This window comes from Hylaeus anthracinus, unplaced genomic scaffold (assembly GCF_026225885.1).
Source record: "Hylaeus anthracinus isolate JK02 unplaced genomic scaffold, UHH_iyHylAnth1.0_haploid 11994, whole genome shotgun sequence".
NCBI lineage: Eukaryota > Metazoa > Arthropoda > Insecta > Hymenoptera > Colletidae > Hylaeus > Hylaeus anthracinus.
This window is the reverse complement of record NW_026534341.1, coordinates 11,182,584-11,196,824: the sequence shown is the minus strand read 5'-3', so window position 1 is coordinate 11,196,824 and position 14,241 is coordinate 11,182,584. Positions and strand designations below refer to the sequence as shown.

General features: G+C 34.4%; 4 protein-coding genes across 5 annotated transcripts; 1 reads left to right on the top strand and 3 right to left on the bottom strand.

Annotated features, from left to right (window-relative positions):
* Positions 1 to 128: 128 nt before the first annotated feature.
* LOC128888643 (ubiquitin-40S ribosomal protein S27a) lies at positions 129 to 3,569 on the bottom strand. Its single transcript, XM_054145705.1, has 4 exons — positions 3,481 to 3,569; positions 681 to 806; positions 400 to 617; positions 129 to 327 (listed from the first exon to the last, which is right to left on the bottom strand). The coding sequence occupies exons 2-4, from the start codon at positions 781 to 783 to the stop codon at positions 178 to 180; spliced, it is 471 nt and encodes a 156-aa protein (XP_054001680.1). The 5' UTR covers positions 784 to 806; positions 3,481 to 3,569; the 3' UTR covers positions 129 to 177.
* On the bottom strand, positions 941 to 3,563 carry LOC128888623 (ribosome biogenesis protein NSA2 homolog). 2 transcript variants are annotated; one of them, XM_054145675.1, is made up of 2 exons: positions 3,481 to 3,563; positions 941 to 1,825 (listed from the first exon to the last, which is right to left on the bottom strand). In XM_054145675.1, exon 2 carries the CDS (start codon positions 1,770 to 1,772, stop codon positions 993 to 995), a length of 780 nt encoding a protein of 259 aa, XP_054001650.1. In that variant the 5' UTR covers positions 1,773 to 1,825; positions 3,481 to 3,563; the 3' UTR covers positions 941 to 992. The 2 variants fall into 2 exon arrangements, with proteins under 2 accessions (XP_054001650.1, XP_054001649.1); XM_054145674.1 differs by lacking the exon at positions 3,481 to 3,563 and adding an exon at positions 2,910 to 3,462.
* A 382-nt stretch (positions 3,570 to 3,951) lies between the features above and the next one.
* Positions 3,952 to 6,457, top strand: LOC128888613 (uncharacterized). Its single transcript, XM_054145650.1, has 4 exons — positions 3,952 to 4,398; positions 4,480 to 4,594; positions 4,971 to 5,254; positions 5,527 to 6,457. Exons 1-4 carry the CDS (start codon positions 4,258 to 4,260, stop codon positions 5,854 to 5,856), a joined length of 870 nt encoding a protein of 289 aa, XP_054001625.1. The 5' UTR covers positions 3,952 to 4,257; the 3' UTR covers positions 5,857 to 6,457.
* A 147-nt stretch (positions 6,458 to 6,604) lies between these two features.
* Positions 6,605 to 13,546, bottom strand: LOC128888547 (uncharacterized). The gene is made up of 6 exons (XM_054145506.1): positions 12,678 to 13,546; positions 9,697 to 12,317; positions 9,065 to 9,275; positions 8,884 to 8,993; positions 8,440 to 8,814; positions 6,605 to 8,363 (listed from the first exon to the last, which is right to left on the bottom strand). Exons 2-6 carry the CDS (start codon positions 10,831 to 10,833, stop codon positions 8,217 to 8,219), a joined length of 1,980 nt encoding a protein of 659 aa, XP_054001481.1. The 5' UTR covers positions 10,834 to 12,317; positions 12,678 to 13,546; the 3' UTR covers positions 6,605 to 8,216.
* Positions 13,547 to 14,241: the final 695 nt, after the last annotated feature.

Here is a 14,241-nt window from a genome sequence, read left to right as displayed (position 1 = left end):
ATTCGAAATGTACAATTGTAATTTCCTTGTAACAACTCCTACTATTTTGTCCAACTTAAATGTAATTTTTGTTTAATTGCTCTTCATGTTCCGAAATAGGCTACTAGTATAGAATAACAAATAAAATCTTTGTATTTATAAAACTTGTTTAATTAAGTGAAGATACATATTTTTAACTCATTTATCTTCCGGCTTATTAAATACAAGCGTGTAACCGCATTTGCCACAGTAATGACGATCTTCCATTGCAGCCATGAAAACTCCCGCACCGCATTGTTCCGTAGGACATTCTCTCCTTAGTCGGTGAATTTTTCCATTTTCATCCACCTATGTAATAAAATAACAGTTTTATACGATAATTTTTAAATTTGGAACTCATGGACATAATGATTTTTATACCTTGTAAAATTTGAGCACAGCAAGCTTAACCTTCTTCTTCTTATGTTTAATTTTCTTAGGAGTTGAATAATTCTTCTTCTTGCGTTTCTTAGCTCCACCACGGAGACGCAAGACTAAATGCAAAGTAGACTCTTTCTGAATGTTATAATCTGATAGAGTTCTACCATCCTCCAGTTGTTTACCAGCAAAAATCAATCTTTGCTGGTCCGGTGGAATGCCTGTAATGAGTATTTTTTTTTTTTTAATAAACATTCATAATAAAATATATTTTATGTTGTTACCTTCTTTATCTTGAATTTTAGCTTTAACATTTTCGATGGTGTCCGACGCCTCGACCTCTAGGGTGATGGTCTTCCCAGTAAGTGTTTTTACAAAAATCTGCATGTTGAAGTCAATGGCATAGGCAACTGCAAAAATAAATTAAACAGGAAAATTAACTAGTTTTATACAAACTAAAATCTGGATTACAACAAAAAATCTGTTAATCTACATAATTCACGCTTATTTACACTAAGATGTTTAAGGAAATAATCAAATGAAATATTTGTTCAAATGTAATTTTTATTATAAACGTTTAGTACAATATTGACAATTTATACAAGTAATACAGCATTAATACAGCCATCATTTTCAGGATTATTCGTAACTTGAGCATATTTTCCCCAAACTACTTTTCCAGACTGTGTTACTAAACCTAATTCTGAAATATTTACTTCAATTATTGTTCCTTTAGTAATAACCCCTAAACTTGTATACATGGAGGAGGATGGATTTTTCTTTACTCCAATAATTGGTATGCAGAATGTAGCTTTTAATTCTGGATGAGTTACATGTGCCTTCTTGAAACGTAATGCCATTGGCCTGATGAATCTTTCAAACTTCGGCGGCTTCCTTGTAAAGTTTTCACCAACAAAAGTCACTTTTGTGACCATTCTTTTCCATGATTTACGTTTGGTTTTTCCACTTCTCACTATTTTAAAGACTTCAGATTCTGACTGTGCTTTAACTTTAGGTATTGGAACATCCCATTTACCAACTTTTTCTTTGCGTTTTTGTTTTATCATATTTGATAATACTTTTGCATCTTTTTTAATATCACGATCTAACAAATATACTGGCAATGCTCCATCTGGAACATCATTCGACTTTTGTTTCATTTTCTTTTCCATGTGAGATTTAATTTTCTTTTTCATTTGTATTTTCTCATTGCGTCGTTCCTTATTAAATATTTTTGCTTTTATGCCGCGTAAAGTACGAGCACGTTCTGCGCGTTTATGAGGCTCACGAGCTTCCCTTTTTCTTTTTCTTTCTTCATAGTCTAATCGTCGCCCGTACAGCTTACGATGCCTTTCAATATATTCGTTCTGCGGCATTGTGAATTTTGGTTTTTACTCGTAAAATAAATTATTTCTTCAATGTATAGATTCTGAAAATAAGAAAGTTTTAAAATTTGAACTACAAAAATTAACCAGTTTGTATTTCATTCACTGTAAACTTACCTTATAGAAATTACATAATTTATTTCTAAATCTTAAGTTATAATTAAATTTTATACATATCACAGCTTTGCTTCAGAAGTGACACAAATAAAAATATTTTCTAATTTATAATATATTACTAAAACAAGCAAAGTGAACTCTATCTTCAAGGTAAACAGGATACGACATTAAAAAAAAAATTTAATTATATCCAAAGTTAAAATGTTGAATGGACAGCACTAGTTAAAGAATAATACAACTTTTGGATTTTTTAATTTTTAGTTGTGCCAATTTTTGAACAATGCTGTCACAGAATAAAACATAGTTGTATAAATTCAGATGAAGTAACTATATTTAAATATAGCTGTTTAATCGAATTGTTCTGGTCTTCATTTATTATTTCTATGTACTGAACAGTACACTTGAAATTTCTACTTTGATTAATCTAACTATTATCTTTAAATGAAAGTATGACAATTTAAATACATAAAATAGATCAAAAAGAAATCTTGTTTTAAATAGAAAGCAATGAATAGAAATTAATGTTTATAGGAAAAAGGGATAAAATATAATTTTCATACTAATAAAGATATTATTTTTAAGTTCAATATATCAATAATAATTAGTGATTATTGAAATAACACAAAACATTGCACAATGTGGTACAATACTAATCAGCAGATTTAACATCTGCTCTTTTATAAATAATATCTTTTGTAATTAACATCTTTTGTAAATAAAGTTTTATCACTAGAGTAGTGCGTTTTATTCTGTTCTGTCTAATAACGGAAACCTATGGTAATTCAAATTTTAAAGGTGCCTCCAGCAAGACAATTTTCTTCTTATCTATTTTATACCTCCTTGAAATCCTAAAGATTTTATTCGACTCATCTTTCTTTAAAGTTAATACGAATGAAAATCTAAGTAATAATTTCAAATGTCACTGAATGTACTTCATGTATAAAAATTAAATTACTACATCCATTAAACAGCATATAGTATGAGATGTTTCAAAGTATTAGATGTACCTACCTATGTGTCTTCCTACTTATATCTTTTTATTTTTTTTTATATTCAAACATTACACTTCTGTATTAATTAATATGTATCCAATAACAAAATATTTATCAACTTTGATACTCGTAAATTTCATGTAATTGAACATAAACGAAAACCTTTATTTACATATATTTCAGTATCGAGATATAAGCAAACGGTTATCAAGTGACGAACAATTACTAATGCGTTACATTTGCGTTAAGTATGGTAACACTATGATACTATTATGTGTTAAAAAATGCATAGTAAAAGAACGAGACTTCTCGTAAATTAAACGAATGACATTAAAAATACTTAAATAAGAATAAACACCCTTCTACTCGTTAATGTGATTCTTTTAAAAAATAATATACAAAATTGGATTAAATATAACGTGCCATGCGTTCAGTCTTATTCTGTTCCATAAACAGTGAAACAGAACGACTATGTACGGAACGAAATTCGTAAACGCATTTGCGAAAATTGTAGAATATGAATGAGTAAACAGTACGTCAAAATACACGTTAAATTGAAATAATTTTCAGAAATCTTCAATTTAACCTACCTTCAACTACGCCTCTTCCATGTGAAAAGAAATTAGAAGCTTCGGTTATGCACGAAGATACTGGAAACTCGATAAATGCGAAACACCATCTAGTGTTAGAAAGCTTAAACTATCTGCCATAGAAAGAGATATCATAGATGGTAAAGAGTATGTAAAAAATGAGCATAATTTTGAATTTATTTATATTTGAAAATCCACGATTGGTATCAGAAAATAATTGATTTGAAACAAAATATTAGCTTAAATACTGTAATAATCTAAAATAGATCTTTCTCAGTATTGTTACAATTATGTTGTTTCTTTAGAATAAATATAATTCATATCGTATTGCAAATCAATGGAAAATTAACATATCTTCAGTACTTTTATATTTGTACGGTGAGAATTATGAAACTAATTGTACACTGTAGATTATAGTTTACTTACAGAATTTTCAGTCGTGTGAACTGTTCAAGAATTATGTTAATACTCAATTCGAGCAAATGCTTATAATAGCTCATTGCCTAAGTTGACACAATTTTAAACATTAGAAAACAACATTTTATTTGAAATTTGATCAAAGTATTAGAACACTTGTAATTTTAAGGCAACATTGGTCTGTTCTCATAGACAACGAACAGACGAACGCGTCGGCCAATGCAATGCGTTGCCACCATAATTAAATCGATATTTACTCGATTATACGGCGAGCTATCAACCTTCTCAAGTAAAGTTTCTTCGTCTAACGAATTATTTTGACACATTGAACATCATCTGCGAAAAACGTAACGCTTTGAAATGAGAGAAGAGAAGGAAATTATTACGTTACTGCTGTTACTTTTCACAAATGTTGCACAAAGTGATACCTTTCATACCCCTGTAAATCGAGAGGATCCTTGTATAAATTTGTGTGAGAAAACACCACTATCTTTCGCGAATGTACGTGTTTTAAACAGTACTATTTTTTAGCTGCACATTATAGTTAAGTGATTATTAATAATGTTGCATTTTTAATTACAGAGTAAATACGTTAAATCGTGTTGTCAACGAGGATGTAGATTCTTTAATCTCGTGGACTTGCATAATGGGTTAGAACCAAACAGTTTGAATGGGACTAGAGATGCCTGTGAAGCTTGTGCGTAAAACTTATAATAGTGTTTGTTACAATTATTAAGTTAATATTGTTTAAATAACTAGAGTCTTAGATTAACTATTAGATCACATAAAGTAGAATGTCAATTATTTGAACTAATGAGAAACCAATTTGTTTGGATAATCTATTTCCATTATATACACATAAACAATTTTATTAGTACAAGCTAACAATTTGCATAGGGCTCGTGATGCTACAAACATATATTTCCTTTTGTGTAATGATAATCAACATTCTACTAAAATTTACTCTTTAATATCATTGCTTGATATTAGATAGGAGGTAGAATTATATTATATAAAGTCACATTTATTTTAATGCATTTGAGTAAAGCTAATATTACTTTATTTTGTTATAGCATGCGCAGAGGCATATACATTGCCACAAGGTCGCTACGCATGTAGTACAGGTTGCGATTTTATGGCCAAGCAGCGTGTTTCAGATCTGTTATTGCTCTTTTCTGTTGCTATCTATATAGAGGAAGGAGTAGATTCTAACATACTTTTAATGTCACCTGATATACCTGACAATGATATCTTAAGTGATCCAGGTTTACGAAAGGAGCTTCTTCCACGATGGTGGGACTCGAATGGGTTCAAATTGCCACAGACATACATCAAAACTGTACCATTAGATGCCGGGGTAAGTCTTAATTGTAAATATTTTAAATGATGATGAAAATAAATAAAAACAATACCACGTTTTAAAATTGAAATGTTAACATAAATGTACATTATCGAGAAAGTACAAAATTTATATGTATGATATAATATAATTTTTTGTAAAGTATAGTTTTTTCCTTATAATTTTCAAATACTTAATACATGTAAGATTAGTTTATTAAAAAACTTATCATTCCATCTATTACATGGTAAAAAATAATATAATTTGATATTAATGCAATCAACACATAGACTATGGATTATGGTGTACCATCAGACTATTCTGGAGAAAGTGACCAATCAGCTTCAATACCTGGATCTGATTGGTTTCAATGCGCTTCAAGACATATTGGAGTACCGCACTGGCTTCTTGTCTGTGCTCTTTCAGCAGCAACACTGTCTGCATTTTGGTTATGCGCTTTCGCGGATAAACCAAAGGATGCTAGTAAAGTACTGCTTATTGAAAAGTCTGATATTTCTTCTACAGTTACATTAAATGTACCAGAATTACCATTGCATAAACAACCTCCTCCTAAATATTCTGAGAGTATTGATGTAACAGAAGTTAATATGAAAGTTTAGCTAGGTACTCTAATGACATAACTTTTGAGTGACTCTGGAAACTATGTAAATTTAAGTATTTTATTAGTTTTGAATAGATTATGTTTAAATTATGTATAGTAGTGCTTTATGAATATTGAAATTATTACGAAAAAATTGCACTTTCTGTTTTCATTGAAATTGTTGATAGTTTAAAAATAAGCTTCTAAGATGTATGTAGAGATAAAGATTTAATTAATGTTTCGAGTTGTACAAGGACTAAAATCAAAATAAATTATAAAATAGGTTACAAAATATTTTCTGGGAAAAATGTATGGTAACATATATGCTGGGATTATTTTATACAAAACAATACTGTTTTTTATAACAGGAAATAACAGTTATTATTATTACACTTTTTTTTAATGAAGATTGTGACAAAAATCATCGAAGTAATATTAGCAAAGTGATTTAAAAAAAATGCACAGATGTAAGACTGCATATTATGTACTTTGTTAGCAATTTAACGAGAATCAAAAGCTTTTATATTTATAACAATGTATTATTTTTCTAAACATGATTTAGAAATAGTAAATGAAAGTATTCTAACTTTAAATACTGCACATTCATTTAAATACTCATATGTTGTGTATATTTTTCAGTATACTAAACTTGCATCCACTGTGATTTATACACATTTAAAACGATTTATTTTTAATTGCTTTAATGTTAGTTATAGATTATATTTTTTTTAAACAGATATCATTTTACGCACGGAAATTATGATCTCTTTACTTTTTTTTTTAAATCACATGTTTAGTTGATACAAATATTTTGTGGTGTTCTTCATATTTAATGTTAAAAAATAAATAAAAATAAACACTTTAAAACAATTAATATTAGAAAGATGGTTTATATTTGCAATAGTTATTGACTTAGTTTGTCTTACGTGAAAATATTAATCATTGTTTAAAATTTTCCTTCCATTTCTATGTTACATGCAGAGAAAAATGAAATACTTTAATATGCAAGTACATATAGTACAATATAAGGATGAGAATAGATCTAAAATATTATGTACAATTTTACTTCAGTGGAATTTTGGTATGTGGTATGGTACATGACATAGTAAATGCATAATGAATATTACTATAAATATTGAAGTACAATTTAAGACTTTTCGATACTCTAGCTATATTATACTGAAACGTATAAACTTGATATTTTCTCTCAACATATAAATTGATGTGTAATTATATAATTAGAGTAAGACATTGCTTATAAGTATTAACAAAAGTAGTAATGTCTTTACCTTTGTACTAGTATTAAATGTTCAATTGTTCACGATTTAATGAGATTTAAAATAATGAATCGATTGATTAATTATATAATTACCAAGATTACAAATGGTTTCAAATGAAATTACTTTTACGTTATCGTAATGTTATTATTTCGTAGGTTTACGGAATATGGTCAAATAGATTTTAAATTGGAATAAGTATGAATTGACAGATGAATATAAGTGTTATGAATACAATGTTGTAAGAATATATAAGCTATTGTTACAGATCATCTAATAAAAGTGTCGTCTGTATTTCTAAAGGAATCAAATTATATAAGCAAAGTTTACTTATTGGTTATGTTATAGAAAATGATTTAAAAATTAAATATAATAAAATTTCTCTTTGTAAAGAGTTGTTAAAAATATTCAAAATATGATTCTTGTATGTTATGAAAGTAATAATGGGATTTTTTAATTGAAGGGGGAGTATATTGTAAATACTGATATATTTAATGCATAAGAAAGTATATTTCAAACCAAAGTATCATGTTCCTTACATAGGATATTGACAAGTGTACTGTATTATTAATAAATATTTGTTATCTTGCTGTGTATTGTAAAAAATAAAAAAAAAATGATACAAAGATGTACAAATACTATTTACCGTTTTCCTCATATTCGAATTATTTTATTTAAATAGAACAATTTTTATCACGGGACATGAAGTTAATGTCAACATTTAACAAGTGAGAAAATTAGCACCTTCTGGAAATATTGGTTACAGTTATTAAACAAAAAGTATATTCTACTGCATCGATACAGGAACTTACACTAATGGTAAGCCGTATAAACTATCCAATACAAAAGTACTTTGATAGAAAACAAACAACATGTTTCAGTTTTTAATTATCCTTTTCTTATTTGTCAGTATTTTTAAATTTTGTTATGCTAAGAATGATTTTTTCAATTCAAGATAACTGCGATATGTACAATATGAAAAACTATCTCGAATCAAAAAAATATTCACAATCCTTAAATATAAAAAGAATTTGTCTGTACAATACAATGAGTGCTTAACCTTCTTTAAATATTATCCTAACTTCTTAAATAATTAAACCATTTACAGCCAATAAAGTTTTGGATCATCTCTTCGCACTTGAAGCTTTAGTACATGCCTATATATTTTTAATGCTGGACCTAAAAGCAGATCCAGTCCACTCAAAACATCAGACCGTTTCATCAACAGTAAAGAATGACCATCGATTTCCTGAAACATAGAAAGTTAATAAAAATATTGACATGAATAAAGGAATTTCAAATAAAACAGAAGAAATTGTAAGCACCTGTAGTCTGAACACTTCGGCTTCCTTTGGAAAAAGTCTTGCAAAATACTGATACACTTGTTCAGATGTCCAATCCGAAGCATCAGGTATATTTGGATCAATTCCATCTCTCGGACTATCATCCTCCATTTGATCAGAGGATGCTCTGGCAGGAGAAACTTGAGGACTTAAGACTGGAGGTAAAACAGGTGGATTCGATGGTGTGTCAGGTCTGCTTGTAACCAAACTAATATTCTGATTTATATTTGTTTTATACTGCTTTTGGGTGCAGTCATTACATTGCCACTTTGAATTGGATTTAGGAATTATTATTCGTGGAGTATGGCAGTAATAATGATAAGCTTCATCGCAAGTGAAACACGTCGCGAGTTGACCCTGTTAAATGTGAATAAATTATAATATGGTAACATAAATATAACAATGTATTTGTTCAATATAACTTACAGCATCTGAAGTTTCACAACATATCGTACAACTCTTGCAACGTTCACATTGCCAATTACTTCCTGCCTTTTGGATCATTTCTTCTGGACTATAAATACAGCTTGGATGTGCTATAAATGAAATTTATATTTAAACATGGTAATTTGAAAAATTCATCATATTTTCCTATTAAGATACATACCTCGTACAGTACAATCGCGGCAAGCAACCAAGCTTTCTTGCTTTTCTTTGGCACAAAGACTACATTGTCTACAAGGTCCATCTTTGACAGTTGGTTTGGAAGTATCTTGAGACTCTTGAGACAAAGAAGACTTATTTTGAGAACCCGGCTGTCTTCCACGCTTTCGTTTTACAAGATTATTGTCAGAAGGATCAAACACTTTTTTTGCTCTCTGAAACATGCATGTTTTTGGTTCATTTCGCTAATTGTATATATAAATCTAGTGAAAGTATTCGATACGGTAAATAATGTTTGTCATATGTATAACTGGAGAATTTGGCAAATATGACCAGCATCAAATGTTGAAGGACCCTGATATTTATTTGTGAATTACAGTAAGATTATAATGCTGGTACATACACAAATACAATTGAAAATTCTTGGTGACGTGCCAAGGAAAATATAAGTACTCATGGCAGAGAAGCAGATTTTTTACAAGATAATATATTTAAGTACATATTTTAAAGTATCGTTTTCTTAACTTTAAGAAATTTAAAAAAAAATAACAATTTAATTTGTGATTATAGAAAAATGTTATTCTTTAATACCGGCCATATTCGTTAGATTAACTCGATGACCATTGAAATAAATACCTTTCTCCGAGCGCTACGAAATCCACCAACATTGGCATTAGATGGAGTAGGCGAAGGATTAGTGGAACTCCTTCCCGCATCTTCATCTTCTCGTTCCTCGCTAAGGTGTCCGGACTCTTCCCTCTTTTCTTTTTGCGAATTTGTCTCTTCTTTATTGTCTTTACGATAATCCTCAAATTTGATCTCTATGTCCATAGGATCATCTGTTCGAACGAGTAAGCGCTGTTTACGCTCAGCTTTCGATGACCTTTTGAGGTTATGAGATTGATTATCCGTATTCTTGGCTTCATCTTTCACATCCTCGACGGAAGTCTGCGACGGTTCCTGGGAATCCTGTTCCTTTATGGAATCGTGTTCCACCGACGATTCGGTGTTCTCGTTCCTTCCGACGACTATTTCGAAACATTCCTCTTTTCTAATTTGAGGTTCGAGCTTCGGGCTTGCTTGACGCGAGGACCTCGGCGTGTTCGATCTAGAGTCCGTAATCGTCAAGTTTTCGGTTTCGTCGAAATCGTACAGTCCATCCGTCGTCGAGGAAACGGTTTGCAATTCTTTCCGCCGCGCGTTTCCATTCTCGAGGGTAAATGATTCACGATGCGTTGGTTCGGCGGTGGTTGTCATGTCAGACGTCGCCACCAGCGAGTAATTGCCGTTAGACAAACGCGTCAAATTACCACTAGCCACTTCTTTTCCAAGAAAATCTTCCACCATGCGTCTAGAAGTAGGATTCGAAACACCATCGAGCAGCTGCTCGACCAACCTGTAAGCCGGTACACCTTGATCGAGGTAATCCGGCTCCTCGACAACGAGCTCGGCCACGGCACCCGCCACCATCCCGGAATTCAATTTTTCCTTCACGAAACCCTCCGGCCGATTTTTGTAAAGCTGCAATCGCGACCATTTCGAGGCATTTCTATAACTGGTGTTACCTTTGTAATCAACCTGTATCACCTTTTCCGCTTCGATCAACCGATGCAGATCGGCGATAGTGTCTCGTGCGTCTACAGAAAACTTCCGTAGCAGGTAATTGCAGATACGGTCGGCATCGGGTCGCGCTTTACGTCGACGCAGCTGATCTATCGCTTCCAGGATTTGCTCCTCGTGGAGTATTTGCGTTTCTACTCGGTGTTGCTGCATTATTACGCGTCGATAAAACGTTTTGCGCTGGAACGCGATGCCTCGCGATATATGTCCCCGTAACGTTCGATAGCAACGTTAAATTCGCAGAAACGGTTTCCACTGTGCTTCCTGCACGTTTTTATTGTATACGTACCACGTGATGTCATAACTGACCCGGCAAATTTCTATATTTTCCCGTATTTATCTGCTTCTGGTCATACATCGCTTAATCTTCAGAATTTCGTTAAATCGTTCGTGCAACCGCGAATCTTACCGTGTAAAGCGTATTTCAATCTATTATATTACGTCACATGAGTACCGAAAGCTCTTGATTGCATTTAAAACGACGCGCAGATTCAAAAAGTCGATCATTTTCACCGGTAGAACCTGCTCCTATAGACCCTTTTTTGTATCGAGCGCAGAATCGTGCTTACAGGTAAACAAATTTAAATAATGCGTTACAATAAAAGCGTGTACCGCACAGTTGACTCGTTCCTAATACGACGAATGTGTATCGTCGTCGAAAAGTGGCAACACAATCCGGAGAAACTCGTCAACGTGATGCAATATTATCGATTGCACGGATCGACGAAGTCAATAATGTGCAAAATCTATGGCGCAGTCGGAACGCGCGAAATGTCTGCTTCAACGTTTCGGAGTCAATCACCGAGCCGCAAAGCGATTAAACGCGGCTCGCAAGCGAGCCCACGAATGATCACTTTCTATTGTTCGTTCGCTACCGGGAGAGAATTTCGAATCGCGTACCGCAGCTGCGCCGATCCATTGTTGGACTGAAGCCGAGAGGTGCACGGTGCAACGACGACGACGACGACGACGACGACGACGTTGAGAGGCAATCTGACACAGTCAGGTCGTCCGCCGCTGCTGGATCGAACATCGAACTGCAGCGCGACGCATTTCACACCCTTTGCACGCACTTTCGACGTCGTGATACTTTTTCAGCCCGCGTACGTAACTTCCTTCCGGTAATCGTCTGGCACGATTCAAAATTCGAATAAATCGTTATCGAAATATCGGCGAACCGAACAAAGAGTACCGTGTTCACACTGGCCGCGTACCGTTCGTTCCTTGTCTTTTGTTTCGCTCGTGAAAATGCACCGATCCATGCACCCATAAATAATGCCTGTTTCACGGGGACGAAACGGGATAACCGGGGAATATAATTGCACTACATACGCGCCAAGTGACCATCGAACGTCTATGCCACGCGCCAATCGTCGAATGACGGATACCTCTCCTCTCTCGCCGATCTCTCTTGCCGTACGCAGACAAGTTTTCCACAGTGTTGGATCTCTCTGTTAAGCGCGCTTCGCGACAGGCCACTTCGATACACGCGACCGAACGACGATTCCACGAGTCCACCAGTTCTTGCGAATGTGCATGCCACACGTACGTGTCGCGCTTACGTGAAAATGTATGTGTCCAGGGCTGGCTTTGCGTGTAAACGAACGATACACGGTACTAGGGCGTCTTTAGGGGTGCTTTAATAAGAAAAAAGGAAAAATTTGTTTAATTAATCGAGCAAATACATTTATCGGATTTAAAGTTACCTTTTTCTATATCAACTAATCAGACAAACATCGAGAAAAACATTGACAAGTTATCTAGTTGAAAAGGAGCGAAGTTTGAAAAAAGATTGCGCTCACGCTTGACAGCAGTCTACACAATATTATTACGTAATGAAATGTTTTATCTTGTTGGGTACATATTACTTTAAGATTACAAACTCTGATTCGACTCGTTTTTAGTTTGCAACGTGAGTTAAAAGGAGGCGCCTAAATTGGAGTTACATCGGGCGCTGGTAACTCTAGCGCCGGTCCTATATACGTGCGTATACGTACCACGCGGGATATATCGCCGCCGGTTGCGTTCCCCGTATACGTCCGCGTACGCGTTGACACTGTGCACAGACTGCTCGCGAAATGCTTTCTGGGTCTATCGGCTACCGTGCGCGACGGACACATACAACGGCTCCACGAATGTCGATAAGCTTCGATGATTGTGTCGCACAATAGCCACCGCAGCACATCGCGACACGCGAGACGCGGTCTTCTCCTGAGCCTTGCCTCGGCGCGCGCCAACCTCTTCTTCTTACACTTTCGATTCGCAATTCAGCCGAAAATTCTCGCCGACACGCAACTTGGAAAACTTTAACGCGCGTTTAACCGCTGTTGTTTATCGAACGAACAAAACTCTCTTTCCAATTTCCGATGTCCTTCCAACGTTTTCACGCGTACATATCGTCGTACTCCAATGTAGCGCAACGCGCGAGACGCGCTCTTTTTCTAGAGGCGGCCTCTCGTGCGCGCCGCGCCAGCTCTCTTTGTAGTACAGAACGCCCAAAAAGATCGAACTCCGATGAAACTGTGACGCACTTCACCTCACTGCCATTGTCAGTTCCGACAATTCACGAAAAATCGTTTGCATCGCTGGCGAACGTTCCTCGCAGCCGCTTGTACGAGTTACTTGGACAAAACCGAAGAGCGCCAAGCCGGGTGCGGCTACACGCGAGTGTGGACGGACCGCCGCTGGAGTACGGAACACGCGGAGCGCAGTTTTTGCGGGGACGGGTCCGTCCAGGCACGGCGATACCATTGTTAGCGCCCTGCAAAGAACCGGCTTCTGCGCACCTCTTCCAACGACTTAACCGTTCTCTACTTATAACAGTTTTACTCGATTTCTACGAATGGTAACCATAAGAATATATTCTCATATCGTTTTTCTGCTTAACCAGGTTGAACGGGAACTACAAAATATCTCTCGTAGAGTATTGATTCTTCTTTTGCATGAAAGAAATGGGAATTTTTTTCTCTATCGTTAATATTTGATTACATATTCTGAATGTTTATTTTTTAAAGACTATAGGCTTCAACGTTTGAGCGCCGATTTAACCTTCATGCACGCGGAGTAAAATGCGTGTTTTATAAATTCAAATTAAAAAAAACGGAGTGATCGAAATTTGCTGGTGATTTACACGCGATACGTTACTGTTTGCGTGATTTTAAAAACGACCGTGATGTATCGGCCATTCCCGAGCGCTGCTGTTCTCGTTCCCGGCTGAAAAGCTCCCTTTTGAGCCTGTTTTCAGATAGACGGATCTGACGCAACAGATCGTAAGCAAATTTTACGTTACGTGTCGCACGTGATGAGTTTAAATGATCCTTTTTCTTATTTAAACATTTTGCTAGCAATAATTTTAGCTTTCCACGTTAAATATGTAGATTCATTGTGCCTGTATACAGCAAAGATTTCGAGGACATTCTATAGGTAAATAACATGACAATAACGTATTTAATAGTAAAAAAAAAAACAATATTATACCTATTAACGTATGTACTCTAATTGTTTAATACAACTACAGAAATTTAACTCTTGTGTTTTGCACTCGACACCTGTGCGGAAAAC